The sequence below is a fragment of the Microtus pennsylvanicus genome, chromosome 7 (genome assembly GCF_037038515.1).
Source record: "Microtus pennsylvanicus isolate mMicPen1 chromosome 7, mMicPen1.hap1, whole genome shotgun sequence".
NCBI lineage: Eukaryota > Metazoa > Chordata > Mammalia > Rodentia > Cricetidae > Microtus > Microtus pennsylvanicus.
This window is the reverse complement of record NC_134585.1, coordinates 123,089,674-123,107,718: the sequence shown is the minus strand read 5'-3', so window position 1 is coordinate 123,107,718 and position 18,045 is coordinate 123,089,674. Positions and strand designations below refer to the sequence as shown.

Genomic DNA, 18,045 nt, shown 5'->3' with positions numbered 1-18,045 from the left:
AGGGACCTTCATCCCTTGGGTGTCATTACCATGCCAACTAGACCGGAAACTCCCAGGAATGGTCACACTCCAGGAAACCAGAAATGTGCCTGGTGTCACCATTTATTGTTTCTAAACCAAGAGAACGACAGCTGTGGCTCAGCACAGGCCTAGCCACGCCCACTGCAAGGAGGCGGTAGCAGGCACCAGAGGCCTAGCTTGGCCCAACCCAATGGGGACATCAGCCTCAGTTGGGTTCCCAAGGGAGACTTGGCATGTTGGCATGGGTGCAGGATAGGAAAAGCATGCAAGAGGGAGAAGAGGGACAGAAGGGACATGCGGTTGAGGGGTATAGGGACCCAAATAAAATGGTAGGTCCTCCTCCCTCATGGAGAGGCACAAAGCCTGGCTGCCAAGGCTGTGGTTCAGCATCAATGGAGCAGGGAGCTTGACAAGGCAAAGGGCAGAGCTGTCAATCACACCCACTATTCCAGGTGCCCTCCCTCCCAATAGCCTCAGGGGCACAGGACAGGGATGGGTCAGGGGCTTTCTATGCCTTAGTTAAGACTCCAAGGGCAGGGCCTGGAGCCTAGGCCAACAGGTAACACAGAAAGGAGGACATCCAGAGGGAAGGAGGGGAGAGCCCCTCAGTCAAGGGAAGCCCTGGGAAGACACGGCTGGCAAGGTATGGGGCAGGACCACACACATAGTTAGGGAAAGTTGGGGGGGAGAAGCTGCTGGGTAAACAACCTGCTGCCTGGATGCTTGGGGAGCAGAGGTCAGGTCTGAATTAGGGGGCTAAAAGGCTCAGTCCAGCTTGGCAAAGCCCCCGATGGTGACTTTCCTCTCAGGCTTGGTGCCCACAGGCTCCTGCAGCTGTACAGCGCCACCACCAATGAAGCAGAAGGCAGGGCACACAGGCCCTGAGCAGTCCAGGGGGCACTCGAGGAGCCCACGGAAGGACACAGCATCCAGGAAGGAAACTCGCCCCCGCTCGTAGTCCAAGCAGATGCCCAGGCGGGATGGCAGGGGCACCGTGCAGCTGGCTGCTGGGCCATCCCTCCCTGTCAGCCCTGCGTTTGAACTTGCTCCGGAGCCCAGCAGGATCTTGCCCATGCCAATGGTGAGGAAGGCAAAGGGTGGCAACGCCTCCACTGTAGCATCTTCGGCACCGCTGTCATGCCCGCTGTCCGGGTCGTATCTGTAGGAGTGGGAATCGGGAAGGAGGATGTTGGGAGGTGGAGGAAGGGAATGGGGAAAGGACCAGGGAGCTGAAATGTTGGAAGGGTGGGATGTTGGGGAACAAGAGGGTGCAGGTATTAAGGTGAACACATGTTGAGGTGGCGAAAGTCAGAGTGTAAGGCTTGAGGCTTCAGTTTGTGTAAGAAAGAAGTGAGGAGAGGAGAGTGCACGAGAAAGGGGTTATGGGAAAGAGAGATGGGTGTTACTAGAGCACACTGAAGAAACGAGGGGCTTGGCCTGTCAGGCTCAAAGGTGCTGCTGAGGGACGTCAGCTGAGGGACACGGTGCTGACAGCGCAGTGATTAAGATGGGGGAAGGGGCAGTGTAGAGCTAGGGTCGGGAAGGTGGCGGTGGAAGAGGGATGAGGATAGATTAGTGCCAGGACGCTAGAGGGATACAGGGATGCAGACAACAGAATTCCAAAGGAATTTTAGTTGGGGAGAAGGTATCTTGAAGAAATGGGATGTTGAAGGATGGAGAACTTGGGAAAGAAGGTTCAGGAGGGAAATGTGGGAAGAGGTATTAATGAGGCATGGGAGGGGAGGAGGGCTGCAGAGATAGCTTTAAGGGAATCTTTGAGATGGTGAGAGAGAGGTAGGTTAAGGGTCTTGGAGAGACAGCTTCGCATGGAAATGAAGTGCTACGGGGAAAAACAGGGAGCTTAGATAGGTGGAGCACTGGTCCTGAGTGACAGACGGAAGGAAGACGGAATAGCTCTGCCTTCTATCAACCCATTGTCCAGGCATACACTCTGAAACCCCGCCCTCAAAGACCTTTCTGCTGAGTCTGCATCGCTTCCATCGCTTCCATCCGTAAGCCTCCCAGTCTGGCGTCCATGCTACTTTCTCTTACCCCTCCCCAGCCCCACCTCAGCAAATCTGTGCTCCCTGTACCACCCTTGCCAACCCCAGCTCCTTTCCCAGGGCTTCATCCCCCATCCCTTGCAGAAGGGCCTGACCTGGGGCTGATCACATCCGGGGCACCCTGGAAGCTTTCCTGAAGCTTGCTCTCCAGCCCGACGCCCACCTTGACCAAGTAGGAGGCAGGGTCTACTGCACAGGCCCAGTAGCTGCGGCCCTGAGTCACAGCCACATCACCCAGGACCACGTCCACACTCAGATGACAGCCTGTGAGCAGCCGCTCGGCAGCCAGCAGCAAGGGAAGCCCTGGAATGCTCCGCACCGCTCGCTGGTCCTTGCTGATAGCTAGCCGCTCTCGGCTCGCACCCCAGCGGCCGTCAAGGAAGAAGTGCAGGACTAGAAGCAGGAGGAGGTTAAGACAGAAGGAAGGGTTTCAGGCACACACACTGGCACTGGGGATCATGGGTGTCAGCACAAACACTGGGAACATGGTGTCAAGAGATTCAGTCACCAGGAACTGGAAGGGGCCCAAAGAATGGGCATGGGGAATTGAAATAGGGACATAGGGAAGAAAGCGGCACCCCAAATAGGCATGGGGCCCCAGGAAGAGCTTCAGAGATGACTAGCGGGCGGGTCTCTAGCTGACTCCGTGTCTCTGCAGCCCATCTTCCACACTGGCCTTGTGCACCGTCTCCAGCCATCCTGTTCCACTGACCGTGACTTCCCGCTCATGCTCTGCCCTCATACGCTCATATACCCAACCTCATCTCTTCTGACCCTATACCCAACCTCATCTCTTCTGACCTTTACCCAAGTGGTGAGCACACTCGGCAAGCCACCTCGCTAACAGGGACTGAGCCTTTACTGTGAGTCAGGGCTAAGTCTGTACATGTGTTGTCTATAATGTGTTAATTATCAAACCACTCTATTAAGTATTATTATTAGCTCTGTAGAAGAAGACTCTGAAGTTCAGAGAAGGAAAAAAACTTGTGGCTAAGGACACACAGTTGTCAAGGGTGGGTTTTGAACCAGGGCAGTTTAGCTCCAGAGGAAATGCGTGTAACCCACAAATTAAATTGTACAAATCATATAAATCAAATTGTTGCCGGGTGGTGGTGGCGCACGCCTTTAATCCCAGCCCTCGGGAGGCAGAGGCAGGTGGATCTCTGTGAGTTCGAGACCAGCCTGGTCTACAAGAGCTAGTTCCAGGACAGGCTCCAAAACCACAGAGAAACCCTGTCTTGAAAAATCAAAATAAATAAATAAATAAACAAATTGTATTCAACTGCTCTTCCTGTGCCCATTGGGAGCCAGTTAAGTACCTGGGCCATTCTGTGCCCTCTACATGAACACCTTCACCAATGGAGCTATGCGTCTGTCTACTCACCAGGGGCTGGAGGCGTGTGCAGATGCACGTCCTCACTGTACTCTCCATAGCCAGCCTTGTTGCAGCCACGGACACGCAGCACATACACAGAGCCTGTGTCAGGGTTCTCAAGAAGGGCACTGGTGCCCCTCACCTCCTCCCGACGCTGCCAGCGTGCAGGGCCTGGCTGGGCGGGGACATCCGTACGCCGGAATTCAACGGTGTAATGCCAGGCAGGTGGTGAGTGGGGGGGCAGCCGCCAGCACAGGAAGATTTGGTCGTAGGCGAAGGTGCGCTGGGTGTCAATGACAGGAGCCTCAGGCACTGTGGGAAGAGACAACAGGGGTCAGTCAGAGTCTGGCAGCTGGCCTGGCATGGAGAAAGGGGCAGGCGGGAAAGAGGAAGCAGCGGGAGCCGGGGGGTGAGTGTAGGTGAGGGAGCTGGGGGAAGAAACCTGGGTGGGCAAGACAGGGCCCAAAGGGGAAAGAAGTGGGCAAGTGCTGGGCAGGGAGCAGGAGCCCAAACTCTGGTCTAAGTCTGCCACTACCCTCTTTCCCTCTCTAGGCCTCAGCTTTCTCCTCACTCAAATGACAGCGTCAGACCAATTGCGTTCTGAGGGCCCTTACAAGCGTAGGTTCTCTGAGTTAGGAGAAGCCCCAGAACGAGGCAGGAAAGGCTACTGGAACCCAGGCAAGAGAGCCCTGAGCAGGAAAGGATGCGAAAGGGTCAGGAGGGGGGTAACAGGGTTAGCAAGACAGAAAACAGAAAGGGAGCAGAGGACAGTAAGCCAGGCAGTGAATGTGGGTCAAGAGGAAGAGAAGGAAAATCCAGAGGGCAAGGGCCAAGATAAGGAGAGGTCAGGAGGACCAGGATTATGCAATAGCCTAAAGAAGGTAGAAGAGACAGGGCATTTGTCAAGTGGGAAGACCAAGAATTCAGAGTACACTGGGACAGAAGGAAGCAATATGTGGGTGGCCAAGCTGTGTGGGAGCACGGGGAGGGAGTAGGGAGGGGGCCCGGCGGGTAGCAGGGCCCCCAGGGCAGGGCTGCTGACTTGCCTGGGGTGTTCCGGAGCACAGTCCGCCGTGGCCACAGCCTACAAAGAGAGAGGGAGAAGCAGCGCTGAGCGCGGTAGGATGGTGTGGCGGGGTTGGCTGGGTGGGAGTGGCTGGCCAGGCCAGGCAGGAGGCCAGGAGGTCCCTGGTGGGCACTGCCCCCCGGGTCCGCTGCTGGGGGGAAAGGGAAGAAGGCTCTGGTTGGACATGGGCCTGGCTAGCTCCTTACCTCTCAGGAAGTTAAGCTCAGTCAGCATCTTCATCTCACGCCCCACATCCAGCTGACAATGGCGGAAGGAGGAGCTGGCAGCTGGCCGGAACGTCTGCAGGGCCTCAGTAGCTCGGGCAATCCTAGAATGGGGCAGACAAGGGTCAGGCACGGCCAGGCGGTCAGCAACCCCTCCTCAGGACACTGCCCTGCCTACCCTAGAGCCTCGCTCTCTGCTTCAGGTCTCCACCTCACTCCTCAGAAGACACTAGCATCAGTCTGACCACATGAAAATTCCTGGGGCTCCAGCTCTCCACCTGCATATTCTATAATCACTGTTGTCCTAGGCACTAGCTACACCCGTGATGCCCACCTCCCTGCAGCCTGTACCCTGGACCATGTCCCTCAGTACCTGTTATGCAGCTGTTTGGCTGCTTGCACAAAGCAAGGCTGATCTGTTTCCTTAAGGACTTCCTGGGCATAACCCACCAAACCCGAGCCGTCCAGCAGGCTCTGATGTTCGTGCATCTGGGCGCTGAGCCGTGATAACCGTTCTTGCTGGCACTCTTCAATGGCCTGCAGCAGAGAGGCCCGCTTCTCTTCCAGCACGGCCCCCAATCCCCGAACCAGCTGTGACACCTCCTCCTTCGCCTGCTGACCACTCACCTGTCCAAGGAGCAACACCCAAGGGATGAGTGACCGAACTGTCTTCTTGGAGACAGCAGCGCTTGGACCTAAGACGCCATACCATACTATCCTAGGGAATCTGGGCAAATTTAACCCAGCCATCTCAGTTGGGCCAGGGTCACGGCAAGGCACCTACGCAGGTGTGGTCACCTCCCGATCATCTGTGCTGACTTTCCTGAGTGCTACACCAGAGTTGTAGGCGAGAGGAGAGAGAGGCCCCTTCTATTTCCTAGATTTTTGGTTTGATCCAAGAAACCAAACTAACACAGGAGAAAAGTACAAAAGTCATGTTAATTCGATACCTACTTGGGGATCTTTTAAAATGCATTTTTATTATTTTATGTGTACAGGTGTTTGCCTGTATGTATGTATGTACACAAATGTGTGTCTGGTACCTGTGAAGACCAGAAGAGGGCATCAGATACTACAGAACAGAACCACAGACAGTTGTGAGCCACCAAATCAGGGTTCTCTGGGAGAACAGCCAGTGCTCCTAGCTACTGAACCATCTCTCCAGCCTTTTCTTGGGGATCTCTATAAGAGACAGGGTTTCACATAACCCAGGATGGCCTTGAACTTTCTGTGTAGAGAGAGATCCCTCTACTTCAGTTTCTCAGTCCTGGGATCACTGGGATCATTGTGACCAGCTTAATTAAAAATAAAAAGGATAATTAAGGCCTGGTGGTGGTGGTGGTGCATGTCTTTAATCCCAGTACTTAGGAGGCAGAGTCAGGAGGATCTCTGAGTCCGAGGCCAGCCTGGTCTAAAGAGCGAGTTTCAGAACAGCCAGAGCTACACAGAAAAAAAACCTGTCTTGAAAAATTAAAATAATATTAATAATTCAGGTGCTGGAGAGATGACTCAGTGGTTAATAGCAAATATTGCTCCTTCAGAGGACCCGAGTTCAATTCCTAGTATCTATGTAAGATAGCTGAGCCACCTTCAACTACAGCTCCAGGAGACTCCATGGGCACCCCAAACACATGGCAGACACTCACAGAGACACGGATGCATGACACATGATTAAATTTTTAAAAAAAATTTTAAAAAGAATAATGGTTACATTTTTTTAAAAAGATTTATTTATTTTATATACAATGATCCTCCAGCATGTACACCTCTATGCCAGGAGAGGGCACAAGACCTCATTACAGAGGGTTATGAGCCACGATGTGGTGGTTCCTGGGAATTGAACTCAGGACCTCTGGAAGAACAGCCAGTGTTCTTAACCTCTGAGCCATCTCTCCAGCCCCTAATGGTTACATTTTTAACTTAAATAATTTCTTTAATTTTTTTTTTGAGACAGGGTTTCTCTGTAGCTTTGGAGCCTTTCCTGGAACTAGCTCTTGTAGACCAGGCTGACCTCGAACTCACAGAGATCCACCTGCCTCTGCCTCCTGAGTGCTGGGATTAAAGGTGTGTGCCACCACTGCCCGGCAAATTTATTTAAATTTAATTTTGCCAGTTTTGTGTTTTATTATTGTGGTGATTTGGGGCCTTGACCATGTATTAATGCAGCAGGTATACACAGTCTTTCAACACATTTTTTATAAAGCATCTTGATTTCACTTATCCGTGTATGTGCCTGTGTGTGTTTGTGAGCACCACACAAGTGCAGCAGCCCTGAAGGAGCCGGAGGTCAGGTGACCATGAGCTGCCATGTAGGTGCTGGGACTGACCTGGGCTCCTCTGCAAGGACAGTAAGTGTCTCACCCGCTGGGTCATCTCTCCAGCCCCTTTGCCCTTTGTGATGGAGATGTGTGCTCACCACTGAACCTCACTGTCAATTCTAGAGCGCTGCACTTGGGAAGAAGAGATGTGATAAATGAGTGAGTACCTGGGCTGACTTAGCCATGTTGCTAAGAGGCCAAGGGGGAAAGCCCAAAAACTAGGGGAAAGTAAGAGCTGCTTTAAATAGTTGGTTATTTGGGTACATTGAAGCCTCAACACCAGTGTCTGGCGAACAAGATCGTTTGGCTCTAGTGAGTCAAGGAGAGCCTTCTCCGGAGAACCCTTCTGTCTTGATGCACGTCAGAAAATACAGCAAAGGGCCCTCTCTGAGACTATAGCTCCTCTAGGGACTGCAGCTTGTGGTCTTCGTTACACTAACTGGCCATATTTTGCCTTAGCTCTTTCATAGTCTTAATCTCTCTCTTTTCTTTTTTTCTTTTGACACAGTGTTTCCCAATAGCTTTGGAGCCAGTCCTGGAACTCACTCTGTAGACCAGGCTGGCCTCGAACTCACAGAGATCCACCTGCCTCTGCCTCCTGAGTGCTGGGATTAAAAGCGTGCACCACCACTGCCTGGCTATAATTAGTTAATTAATCTCTTAATGTCTCACCCAAACAAGAAAGGCCATGTTTGCTGTAATGCCCACTTTGGATTACACTAGCTACGGCGCACTGGTGGCTATGCCATCATTACCATCCATTCCCACCTCAGCTAACTCAGACAACCTTGCAGAAGCTGTTTGTGCCTCGCCTGACCCCAGCTGTGGTACTCCTACCCCATTGCAGCCCTAGCTACAGCCTAAGCCAGGCACTGGTGTGCTTGCCACTGAAGTTTAACCAGAGCCTCCGCCCACACACATCTTCCTCCTGCGGGCTCTGAACTGGCAGCAAGGCAAGGGGGGCATGCCCATCCAAGCAGGATCCGAGGCCCACATCCACGCCTTTCCTCACCTCAGTATGCCTGATGGTCTCTTCCAGCTCACAGATCTGGGTCTGTACTGTGTCCTGGTTTCCCAAGATGTATGCCAGGCTCTTTGTTAGCTTATCCTAAGGGCAAAGAAGGAGGTGGGCGTCATCCTGACTCTGCATAGGCAAGTAATTAGGAGGGGTGTGCTGCTGTGTTTGAGCCTGGAGCTGAGTAAGTAGGGGTCTTTACCTTGAGGGCCTGGTAGGCACTGAGCACTGGAGTGATCTTGTGTCCACTGTGGGTGCGCCGTACCCTGCAGAGTTGACACACCAGTCTTTGGCATGTCTTACAGTAGTGAGTCACCTCTTCCTTGTGGTCTGGACACATCAGACCCTAGGGGTACAAAGGACAGTGAAACAGACAGCGGCGTCTGTGAGCGTGCTGACCTACCAGCGATTGGTTACCCTCCTCCAGCCTTGATGGGAGTGGAAATAGCGGTGGTGCTCCCTAGTGCCACCTGGTGGTGGATACTGGCATTAAAACACTTCTGAACAGTCCAATGTCCCCTTCACTGGCACCGCTCTCCCCTCATCTACTTCCCACCGATATGTATGCAGTAATAACAACAATGATTATAATTAATATAACCCTGTAGCTCATTTTTGTTCACAGCTGTACCCGTGAATATGAATATGCATCCTGCATATAAACAACTTTTTGTTGTTGTTTTTTCGAGACAGGGTTTTTCCTGTGTAACAGTCCTGGCTATCCTGGAACTCTATTGTAGACCAAGCTGGTCACAGAGATCTGCCTGCCCCTGCCTCTCGAGTGCTGGGACTAAAGATATGTGCCACCATTGCCTGGCTATACACAACTTTTTTTGAGATAGAGTTTTCCTGTGTAGCCCAGGCTGACCTTCAACTTCCAAGTCTCTTGATTTAACCTTCCAAGTGCTGGGAACTCAGGCGTGTGCTGCCATGGTTGGCCAGATAACACTTTTTTAGGCAACAATATCTCCTGCGATCCTATCAACAGTCTTTCAGGTACAGATATCGCAGGTAGATTCTCTCATCTGTGTGCAGCAGATAAGATGAGTTGTGCATAGATACTGAATCTCCTGGTCAGTGAATGTTAGAGACGGGCCGGCCGTCAGGCGGCCAGATGTGAAGGATCACCTGGTCAGTGAATGTTAGAGACGGGCCGTTAGGCGGCCAGATGTGGCGGTGCATGTCTAGTACTCAGGAAGTGGAGGCAAAGGGCTTGCCGTGAGTTCAAGGCTAGTGTGGGCTATATGGCAAGGCTCTGTCTTGTTTTCTTAGTATTTCATTTTGAATTATGTGTATGTGTGTGGCTATGTGTGTAAATGTGCGTGTGAGTGCCTGAAGAGGCCAGAGGGGTTGTATCCCCTGGAGCTGGGAAGCAAACTGGGATTCTCTGGAAGAGCTCTTAATCACAGAGCTGTCTCTCCAGCTCTAAGACCCGTCTGTCTCTCTCTCTCTCTCACACACAAACATGTGTGTGCACACACACTCACACATATACACTATTCACACACATACACACATACTCATACACACACAGACAAAAACTCAACCTGACCCACCACCCTTTGGAAGCCCAAATGCCAGCCCAGTACCACCATGCCCCTCCCACTTCAGACCCCACAAGAACTGGCTCACCTTGGGGCGGAATGAGAGAGTGGGCAGAGTGGGCTCATGCTGGGCCTTCTGAGTGCCCCAGGGGTGGAAGAGCTTGAAGCATTCATTGCAGAAGGTCGCTCGACACTCGGTGCAGCCCTTGGTGGCCTCTAGCGGTGGGGGCTTGCACAACTGGCACAGGATGGCGCCTCCCACGCTCACACTCTGTCGGTACCTCTCCACCACGCGCTCTAGGGTCAGGTTTCGGAAAAGCCCAGAAAGGCCGCGCTCCCCCAGCTCCACATCGCCTTGGCAGGCTGGGCACGGGAATATGATCGTCTGGGGGTGCAAGGCACCCCGCTTCCGCCCAGGGTATGTCCCGAAGCCTGTGGGAGGACCCAGTAGGCAGAGGTTAGAATTACAGCTGACTGGCGGTGGATGGCCTCTGCTCAATTAAAAACTGGACTTCCATTGCATCAGAGCTCAGCCCTCCTAAGAATCCAGGTAAGCAGTAAGTAGTTCCACCCCAGAACAGATGCGGGACCCTCTCCCGTCTTTCTGCATCCCCACCCCATCCCACAAACCCCAGCCCCACCTGACTTAAGGAGCCGGTCCAAACGATCTGGCTTGGGGAGAGTTCTCCGAGAGAGGCGGGGGCTTCGGGTAGAAGGGGTAGAAGCAGGAGAAGTGGGTTCCGAACTGGGGTCCCCACCATGGCCTAGGTAGCCCTGCTGGCCCAAGACCTCCTTGGCACAGGCCTGGCACACGTTGTGGGTACAAGGCAGCACTAGCGGCTGCTTGTACATCTCTTGGCACACTGGGCACAGCAGCTCCTTCTCCATGTTCTTCATGCTTGTCTGTGGAAAGACAGGAGGCTGTGTGAGAGCGAGGACACTCGGGCGTTTCTCAGCCGGTCCTTTGGCAGTACAAGCCACTGTTTTGGCACAGAACCTGTCTTGGTTGGTCCACACACCTTCCCAGCTCTCTCTCCCCTGTTTCTGTTCCCCCTTGGAGCCTTAAGGCCCAGCACGAAGGTATGGTTGGAGCTCAGGCTTCCCCTAGCATCACGTCCCACCCCCATCACTCCGGATCCAGCAGAGCTGGCAGGCAGTCCTCCCTGCTCACCTGTCTCCATCCCTCCATCTCTGAATCACCGGCCGGCTTCTGGGATTTATTTCAAGGGCACCACCCATTCTACATCTGGGTGCTGTCCCCCGCCCCCTTTTCTTAGCAACCCTTAGGCGCATGACAGTTCCCCGCGGCCAGGGTGCGCTAGCTTTCCGAGCCGGATGGGCACTAGCCCGTGGCCACCCCAGTGCCCATCCTCCATTCTTCACTTCTATTTCTTCCCGTCTCCCAAAATCAAGCCATTCCTCTTCGCCTCCAATACTCGAGGTCTCCAGCCCAGTCTGGTGGAGAAACTGGGCCTGCTGCAACCCTTCGCCCAATCTGGGGGGAGGGCCCCGCCTACTTGCCCCCTCCCCACCGGAAGTATCCCTCCCCCTTTTGGTGAGGGGTCTTCTGGCTATTCCCCACCCCCACACCTCACCTTGGTCCCTCTCTTCGCAGCCATCCCGGTCAGGGGCGCAGCTGACACAAAGGAGGGAGGGACAGGGAGGGAGGGGGGAAGGAAGTGGGGGGGGAAGTAGGGTTGGCACCGCCTCTGGGAGAGCCGGGCACGGGTTGCCATGGCAACCGCAGATTGCACGGCAGCTCGCAGGGGGTGGGGGTGGTAGGGTGGGGGGTCGGGAGGGGTCCAAATTGGGAACTGCACCTAGGGAAAGCTTTTTCATCATTCCCCCCGAACTGTTCTCAGTTTCTTGGAAAACATCCAAGCTCTCACATGCCCCATCTCATAACCCTGGTGCACTGCTGGCCGCTGCCCCAAGCCTACCCGCTGGGTCCGGACCGCTTCTCGCTGCCTACACCCCGGCAGACGGGAGTCTTTAGGGCACTCAGCACCCGGCTGTCGCCAGGATCCCTGCACACCTGCACTCCGCTTCCCGTTATTTCTGTCATAACTAGCCCTGTCTCAACATTCCAGACTCTTCCTGGACCCCCACCTGTTCAAGGAGCTGGCTTTCCCCGACCCTCTACACCCCTCCCTTCCCCTTGACCCCACCTTAACTCACACTGATGCGGACTAGTGCATCCATGATGGAAGTGAAGGTCTGCATATCTTCACCCTCAGCCATGGCCCAACTGTGCCCGCCCGCCCCCAGTGGCCCGACCGGGCTGCTGCTGCGAACCCGGGGCTTAATGCAGGAGCCGGGTGGGGTGTGGGAAGGGGTGGGGAGGGTGAGATGTCATTGCGCATGCTCCAGGGACCTGCCTCGAACTGCGCCCGTCGAGGTTGGGGGTGGGAAATAGTTCTTCCCACGTGGTTCTTCAAAGGCGGTCTAGGGGGTGGCTAACCTGGAAGGGCATTCGAGAAAGGAACCATTCCTTCTATTAGAATCTTTCATCGATCCCTCCTCATCCTCCTCACATAGGGCAAGAGGCTGATTTCAGAGGAAGACTAACTCCTGGTTGAGAGTGCTACATTTTGGGTGGGGCATGTCTTCGGAGATGTTGAGGCAACCAGAGTAGGGCAGGGAGGTCTGAGGAACTTGTACTACAGATGACATAAATAGCAAAGAAGACATAGGTGATTCTAGGCCATGGCCCCATGAATGAATGCAGCTGGTCCTGAGAGGCAGCAGATGCCCCTAGGTGCAGAAGAAGGCTGGAGACCAAGCAGGGCGGTGGCCTAGAATGCTCCTCGAAGCACTATTTCCTCCTTGCCGCAAGAGGGCGCTGCGTCCAAGGAGCCTAGAGGAAGAAGTAAAGCGAGTCCACGTTGGCCCCGACGCCTGCGTACAGACACCCGCGTCGGCTTTGGCTCCTCTCCTTCTCTGCCAGAGGCACAGATTGGACCCACGGGCGGGGCGTGATGGGTAACCGGACCGGCGGAATCCCCGGGCTGCTCTAGCGGGGGTGGGCGTTGGGGTAGCCCTCTTTTCCCGGTAGCCTCCGTAAAGCTGACGTGTCCTGGTTTCCAGGGCGCTGGCATTTCCTCGGGACAGGCGGGAACTTGGGTGTGGGGGCCGGGGGTTCCTGGAGGTCGCCGTGGGGTGAGGGGAGGGAGTGTGGCTGCAGTACCCCGAGTGCTTGGAAGTGGTTGGCGGACCGAACTCCAGAGCGAATCTGCCTGAAGCTTTGTTTGACTCATTTTCTCATCCCCAGTAGTCGGTACCGGAACCTCCTTGGCGCTGTCCTCCCTCCTATCCCTGCTACTCTTCGCTGGCATGCAGATTTACAGCCGCCAGCTGGCCTCCACCGAGTGGCTCACTATTCAGGGGGGCCTGCTGGGCTCCGGCCTTTTCGTCTTCTCCCTGACTGTATCCTCCCTACGCTGGAAAAGGGGTTGCGGTGGAGGTGTTTGAACAGAAGATGGGTAGGGGACTGCGTGGGCTTTTGCGTTTCTCCTCCTCCCCAGCCCTGGGCTTTGCTTGTCTCTTACTCCCCAGTCCTGTCTTGTTGCAGGAGTTTCTCCTTAATTCCCTCAACCCAGGCCTTCAATAATCTCGAGAATCTGGTCTTTGGTAAAGGTTTCCAAGCAAAGATCTTCCCAGAGAGTAAGTGAAACTCGTTAGTTGGCTGAACTCTTCTAACCTGTCCCAAACATGATGCTGAATTTCCCTATGGTTAAGATGGTACCGGAGAAATACGTTTGCTAAAACTGTCTTGAGGACAGAGTGCTTTTGGATCAAGCATTTTGTCCAGCTCCTGGCATTGGAACTGGAAGAGAAGCACAAAGACAAAAAGAAGAAAGAAAAAGGAAAACCTGGCTTCCTCCCAGGAAAGGTTTTGAGCACAGTTAAGTTGGAGCTGATGTTTGATTGGCATCCTCAGGAAGGTGGTTTTTGCCCCTGTGAGAAAAGGAAGCAAGACAAGTTCACTGAGGGATTTTTGATGTGAAATTGAGTCCGTACTAGGGTTCTCTTGAGGGGATTGTGAAGGTGGTACTTACTGGGATGTTACTGATAAACGATAGCAGGACTCCCAACCAGAGGAGAAGAGAGAATCTCTTTCCTCCTTCTCCCCTTGAACTTACAATGTGGCCAAGGATGACTTTGAACCCTTGAACTGCTGACCCCCCAGCCCCCATCCAAGTGCTGGTATGGAACCCAGGGCGTCATTCAAGATAGACAAGAACTCCACCAGTTCCACATATCCAGCCCTGGTAGATCAGTTTTTGATAATCCTTGGTAGATGGTTCCCTTAAAGATCTGATGGTTTAATCATTTGTGGATAATTAAGTTTACAAAGCAAAGTCAGCATCAGGACAAAATCCCCTCTGGAAAGCCACACAGAAACTCCTAGCAGTTGCAGTCATGTGAAAGGTTGACCCAGGAACACCGACCGGTCATCGCTGTCCACACTTCCTCGCCTCGCTGGTGCAGGTTTCCAGAACTCTGTCTCTTAAACTTCATTCCACATGTACCATCACCATTATTTTCTGAAAGAAACCGTTGTTGGGGGACAAAATCCTTGTCTTTCTTTGCCTTCCCTGCTGGCTTCGGCTGGGCAGGTGGAGCCTCTTCACCCTTCTGCCCTCTAACCCCCTCCTGTCTGTCAGGCCTTAGGTCTCTTCCTAAATAATGGGAATGAGTCTTGCTCTCCAAGCCTTGCTAGTACATTTTATTTTATTTATTAATTTGCTTTTGAGGCAGGATCTCACTGTGTTGTCTTGAATTCCTGGGTTTAAGGGTCCTTCTGCTTGAGCTATGGAGGCACGTACCACTGTATTCAGCTTCCTCTTGTTTTGGGGAGGGCACGGGTTGTTTTGTTTTTTTGGCAGCGGGGGGGGGGGGTAGTGGTGGCCAGGAAGTTAAATGGGATATGTGGCAAAGCGAGTAAAACAAAAACCAAACACAACTCCAGATCTCACTGCCGTGTTCTGAACAATGTTAAGGCCCTCGGAACTCTCGACTTTTAACAGGACATTTCTTTGCTTTTTGTTTTTGATTTTTTTTCTTTTCAAGACAGGGTTTCTCTGTGTAGACCAGGCTGACCTCAGACTCCCAGAGCTCCGCCTGCCTCTGCCTCCCGAGGGCTGGGATTGAAGGTGTGCGCCCACCAGGACCTCCCTTTTCCAGCATCCTTGTTCTTGCCTCCCCAGTCCTCCTCTGCTTGCTGTTGGCGCTCTTTGCGTCTGGCCTCATCCACCGCGTCTGTGTCACCACCTGGTATGTAGCTGATGGCTGGGCAAGGGGTACAGGGATGCCTGTCTCTTGTTACCAGATCCCTTGTGATGTTGCCAGTCCTTCCGTTTTCTCATTTTTGTTCTTTCCTGATTTCCCAAACCAAAACTGGAATTCTTTCCCTGAAACTTGTGTCCGCCCTGCTAGCAGCATGCCTATTGATGTGCTGTTTTCTCTTTATCCTGTAGCTTCATCTTCTCCATGGTTGGCCTGTACTACATCAACAAGATCTCCTCCACGCTGTACCAGGCAACAGCGCCAGTGCTCACACCAGCCAAGGTCACTGGCAAGGGCAAGAAGAGAAACTAACCCCGAGTGACAAATAAAGTTGATTCTTTGTAGTTCTGTCTGTAAGCACTGATAAGTTGTAGACCTCAGCTACCAGTGCCTGAGCTTGGCCGGCCCTGCACTGTCTGTCCTCTGCTTACCAGAGAGCCTCTGGGGAAGAAAATGCAAATGGGATTCAAGGTGTTAACCTGTGGGGAGAGGCTAAAGGCTGAGAGGAAAACAGGAAGGGCTGTCTTCCCGAACCAGAGTCGATTTTTAATATTGAGTGTGTGTGCGCACATGCTGTGAGGTGGCAGTGTCTTCTTCAAAGCCGGGAAAGATCTTACAGTGGAAGTGAACCCCTTAACTCCTAGACTGTGGGTTCCACAGGGGCTGTTACTCCAGCTCTCATGCTGAGAAATGAACTTTTGTCCTCCCCGTGAGCAAAAGACCCTGGATCCTTTTGTAGCAAGCTGGGAGGTAGGAGTCTCATACTGTTGTTGCTGTCCTCATCCATCTGTTCTACTCTAGCATGGGCCAAGTGCCTGTGTTTACACGGATCCGAGGCTAGTCTCCAGCCCTTGCCTGTTTACACGGATCCGAGGCTGGTCTCCAGCCCTTGCCTGTGTTTACACGGATCCGAGGCTAGTCTCCAGCCCTTGCCTGTGTTTTCGTGGATCCGAGGCTAGTCTCCAGCCCTTGCCTGTGTTTACACGGATCCGAGGCTAGTCTCCAGCCCTTGCCTGTGTTTTCGTGGATCCGAGGCTGGTCTCCAGCCCTTGCCTGTTTCTGTGGATCCGAGGCTAGTCTCCAGCCCTTGCCTGTTTACATGGATCCGAGGCTAGTCTCCAGCCCTTGCCTGTTTCCGTGGATCCGAGGCTAGTCTCCAGCCCTTGCCTGTTTACACGGATCCGAGGCTAGTCTCCAGCCCTTGCCTGTTTCCGTGGATCCAAGGCTAGTCTCCAGCCCTTGCCTGTTTCCGTGGATCCGAGGCTAGTCTCCAGCCCTTGCCTGTGTTTTCGTGGATCCGAGGCTAGTCTCCAGCCCTTGCCTGTTTCCGTGGATCCGAGGCTAGTCTCCAGCCCTTGCCTGTGTTTACGTGGATCCGAGGCTAATCTCCAGCCCTTGCCTGTTTCTGTGGATCCGAGGCTAGTCTCCAGCCCTTGCCTGTGTTTACGTGGATCCGAGGCTAATCTCCAGCCCTTGCCTGTTTCCGTGGATCCGAGGCTAGTCTCCAGCCCTTGCCTGTTTCCATGGATCCGAGGCTAGTCTCCAGCCCTTGCCTCTTCACTCTGCTTTTCCCACTTTATCTTTTGTCCCAGATACTGGGAAATTCATAAGTTTTCTCAGACTATATCGAGGAACAGCCAGACCACTAGCCTCAGCCAGTCTAGATGGAAATGAGGTACATGGCCCTCAGATTGTGTTCTGCGCTGTCATGAGAAGCAGCTCTGTCCAGAGTGCTTGTCCTTTAGGCCACCAAGGCTCCTCTTCTGGGGTGATATAGGTTTTAGAGAACACACATCTTGATCACTTTTGTGTGCTCACTAGTGCCTGATAATGGAAAGTAGGTTGTTTGAATGAAAGAACTTGTCCTCCAGCCTTTCTAAGAAGGACAAAATTCTAATTTTTTAGACGCACCTAAAAGTTAGGGGATAAGGTCTAGTTAAGATGAATGAGAGTGTGAAAGGGGTTCTGAGGGAGGGTTAGAGGCCACCCTACCCTGTCCCATAACCTGGCTCTGTCCCCGTCTACACCAAGTGCCTGCAGAGGGCGCTGTGAGCTCATCTGTCCTGGACACCTAGGCAGCGCACTCCCTGCAGATTGTCCCTAAAAGGCCGCTAGGGGGTGCTCTAGGTCTTTGGAAGCCAAGGGTCCAACCACCCTCCTGGGAGGGCAGAAATCTCCCTTCCTAGCCTTGGGCTGGGAGTGGGGCAGAGATTTCGATAGAGATCTCAGTCTAACTGAGCGTGGAGTTCAGGCTCCTGGCTCACCTAGAGAGATAGCAGGGAAGTCAGAGGAATGTGAGGTGGGTCCTGGGTCTGTGGAAAGCTGGATGGTTCTAGGTCTTACTGTCAGACTTTGACTTTCTCCTCACGTGGAGAGCTGTGGGTAGGGCACATACAGCCTGGGGTAAGGCTTCCTGAGTATCCAGAGGCTTCCAGAAGGCTAGCTCAGCTGGAGCCTGGCAGACAGCATCATTTCTATGGCTAGGGGAGTGAGGGCAAGAGCGGGAACAGGTGTCTTAGCAGTGCTAAGGGATCAAGCCACCTGCTACCACCCCCCATGTAGGACCAGGGGCAGTATGTGCCTCAGGAATAATGACCCATCCCTCAGGAATGGGTGGATTTACAAGGCAGGTCGGCGCCAATAGCAGCTTTATACTCAGCCTATCTGTGGTGTCTAGTTGTAGGCTGTGAACAGCTGACCTGCCAATTAACCCAGGCAGGGATATCGTGGCCTCTAATCACCATCATTAGATAAAGGGCCTGAGGACACGGTGGCTTCCAAGACCTGAAGGTCAAAGAGGCCAAAGAACCTGGGGCCCGGGGGACTCTGCTTTACCTGGGAGGCAGTAGACCTGAGTGAGAGAGGGGTATCCCCTCCCTGGAGAACAGAGGGAGCCAGATGTTTCCTCCAGTTCGCTCACACGTGGCAGTGACACCCGCAGGCACCCGCCACCAACTCCGGAAACAGGAGTAAATAATACGGGGGCGGAGTCGGTGTAGCCGGGCGGGAGGCCTCTGGCTCCTGACCCGAGGTGCTCCTTAGAGTCAAAGGTGATCCTACCCTCCAAGAAGGCAGTGGGACATTGAGTCTGAGGCGAGTAGGCAGGGCTGGCCTCCCTCCCGGGACAGGA

The 18,045-nt window shown here is 53.6% G+C and overlaps 2 protein-coding genes across 7 annotated transcripts; one reads left to right on the top strand and one right to left on the bottom strand.

The window, feature by feature from the left end:
• Positions 1–50: 50 nt before the first annotated feature.
• On the bottom strand, positions 51–12,002 carry Trim46 (tripartite motif containing 46). Of its 6 annotated transcripts, none has more exons than XM_075978462.1 (10): positions 11,222–12,002; positions 10,268–10,529; positions 9,715–10,058; positions 8,285–8,428; positions 8,080–8,175; positions 5,123–5,376; positions 4,732–4,853; positions 3,469–3,771; positions 2,180–2,477; positions 51–1,180 (listed from the first exon to the last, which is right to left on the bottom strand). In XM_075978462.1, the coding sequence occupies exons 1-10, from the start codon at positions 11,360–11,362 to the stop codon at positions 787–789; spliced, it is 2,358 nt and encodes a 785-aa protein (XP_075834577.1). In that variant the 5' UTR covers positions 11,363–12,002; the 3' UTR covers positions 51–786. The 6 variants fall into 6 exon arrangements, with proteins under 6 accessions (XP_075834577.1, XP_075834578.1, XP_075834580.1 ...); XM_075978463.1 differs by having other exon boundaries at positions 11,805–11,961; XM_075978465.1 differs by having other exon boundaries at positions 11,795–11,940.
• A 327-nt stretch (positions 12,003–12,329) lies between these two features.
• On the top strand, positions 12,330–15,259 carry Krtcap2 (keratinocyte associated protein 2). Its single transcript, XM_075978472.1, is given in 7 exon segments — positions 12,330–12,386; positions 12,388–12,588; positions 12,590–12,608; positions 12,898–13,052; positions 13,226–13,289; positions 14,837–14,903; positions 15,107–15,259. Coding segments are annotated over 7 exon segments (669 nt in total). The 5' UTR covers positions 12,330–12,344; the 3' UTR covers positions 15,228–15,259.
• The last annotated feature ends 2,786 nt before the right edge of the window (positions 15,260–18,045 follow it).

Coding starts and splice junctions, on each gene's coding strand:
- Trim46 (XM_075978462.1), bottom strand. CDS start 11,362: ATGGCAACCCGTGCCCGGCTCTCCCAGAGGCGGTGCCAACCCTACTTC. Junction 8,176..8,284: donor GTGCCTACCAGGCCCTCAAG/GTAAAGACCCCT, acceptor CTTTGCCCTTAG/GATAAGCTAACAAAGAGCCT. Junction 4,854..5,122: donor GCCAAACAGCTGCATAACAG/GTACTGAGGGAC, acceptor GCCCCATTCTAG/GATTGCCCGAGCTACTGAGG.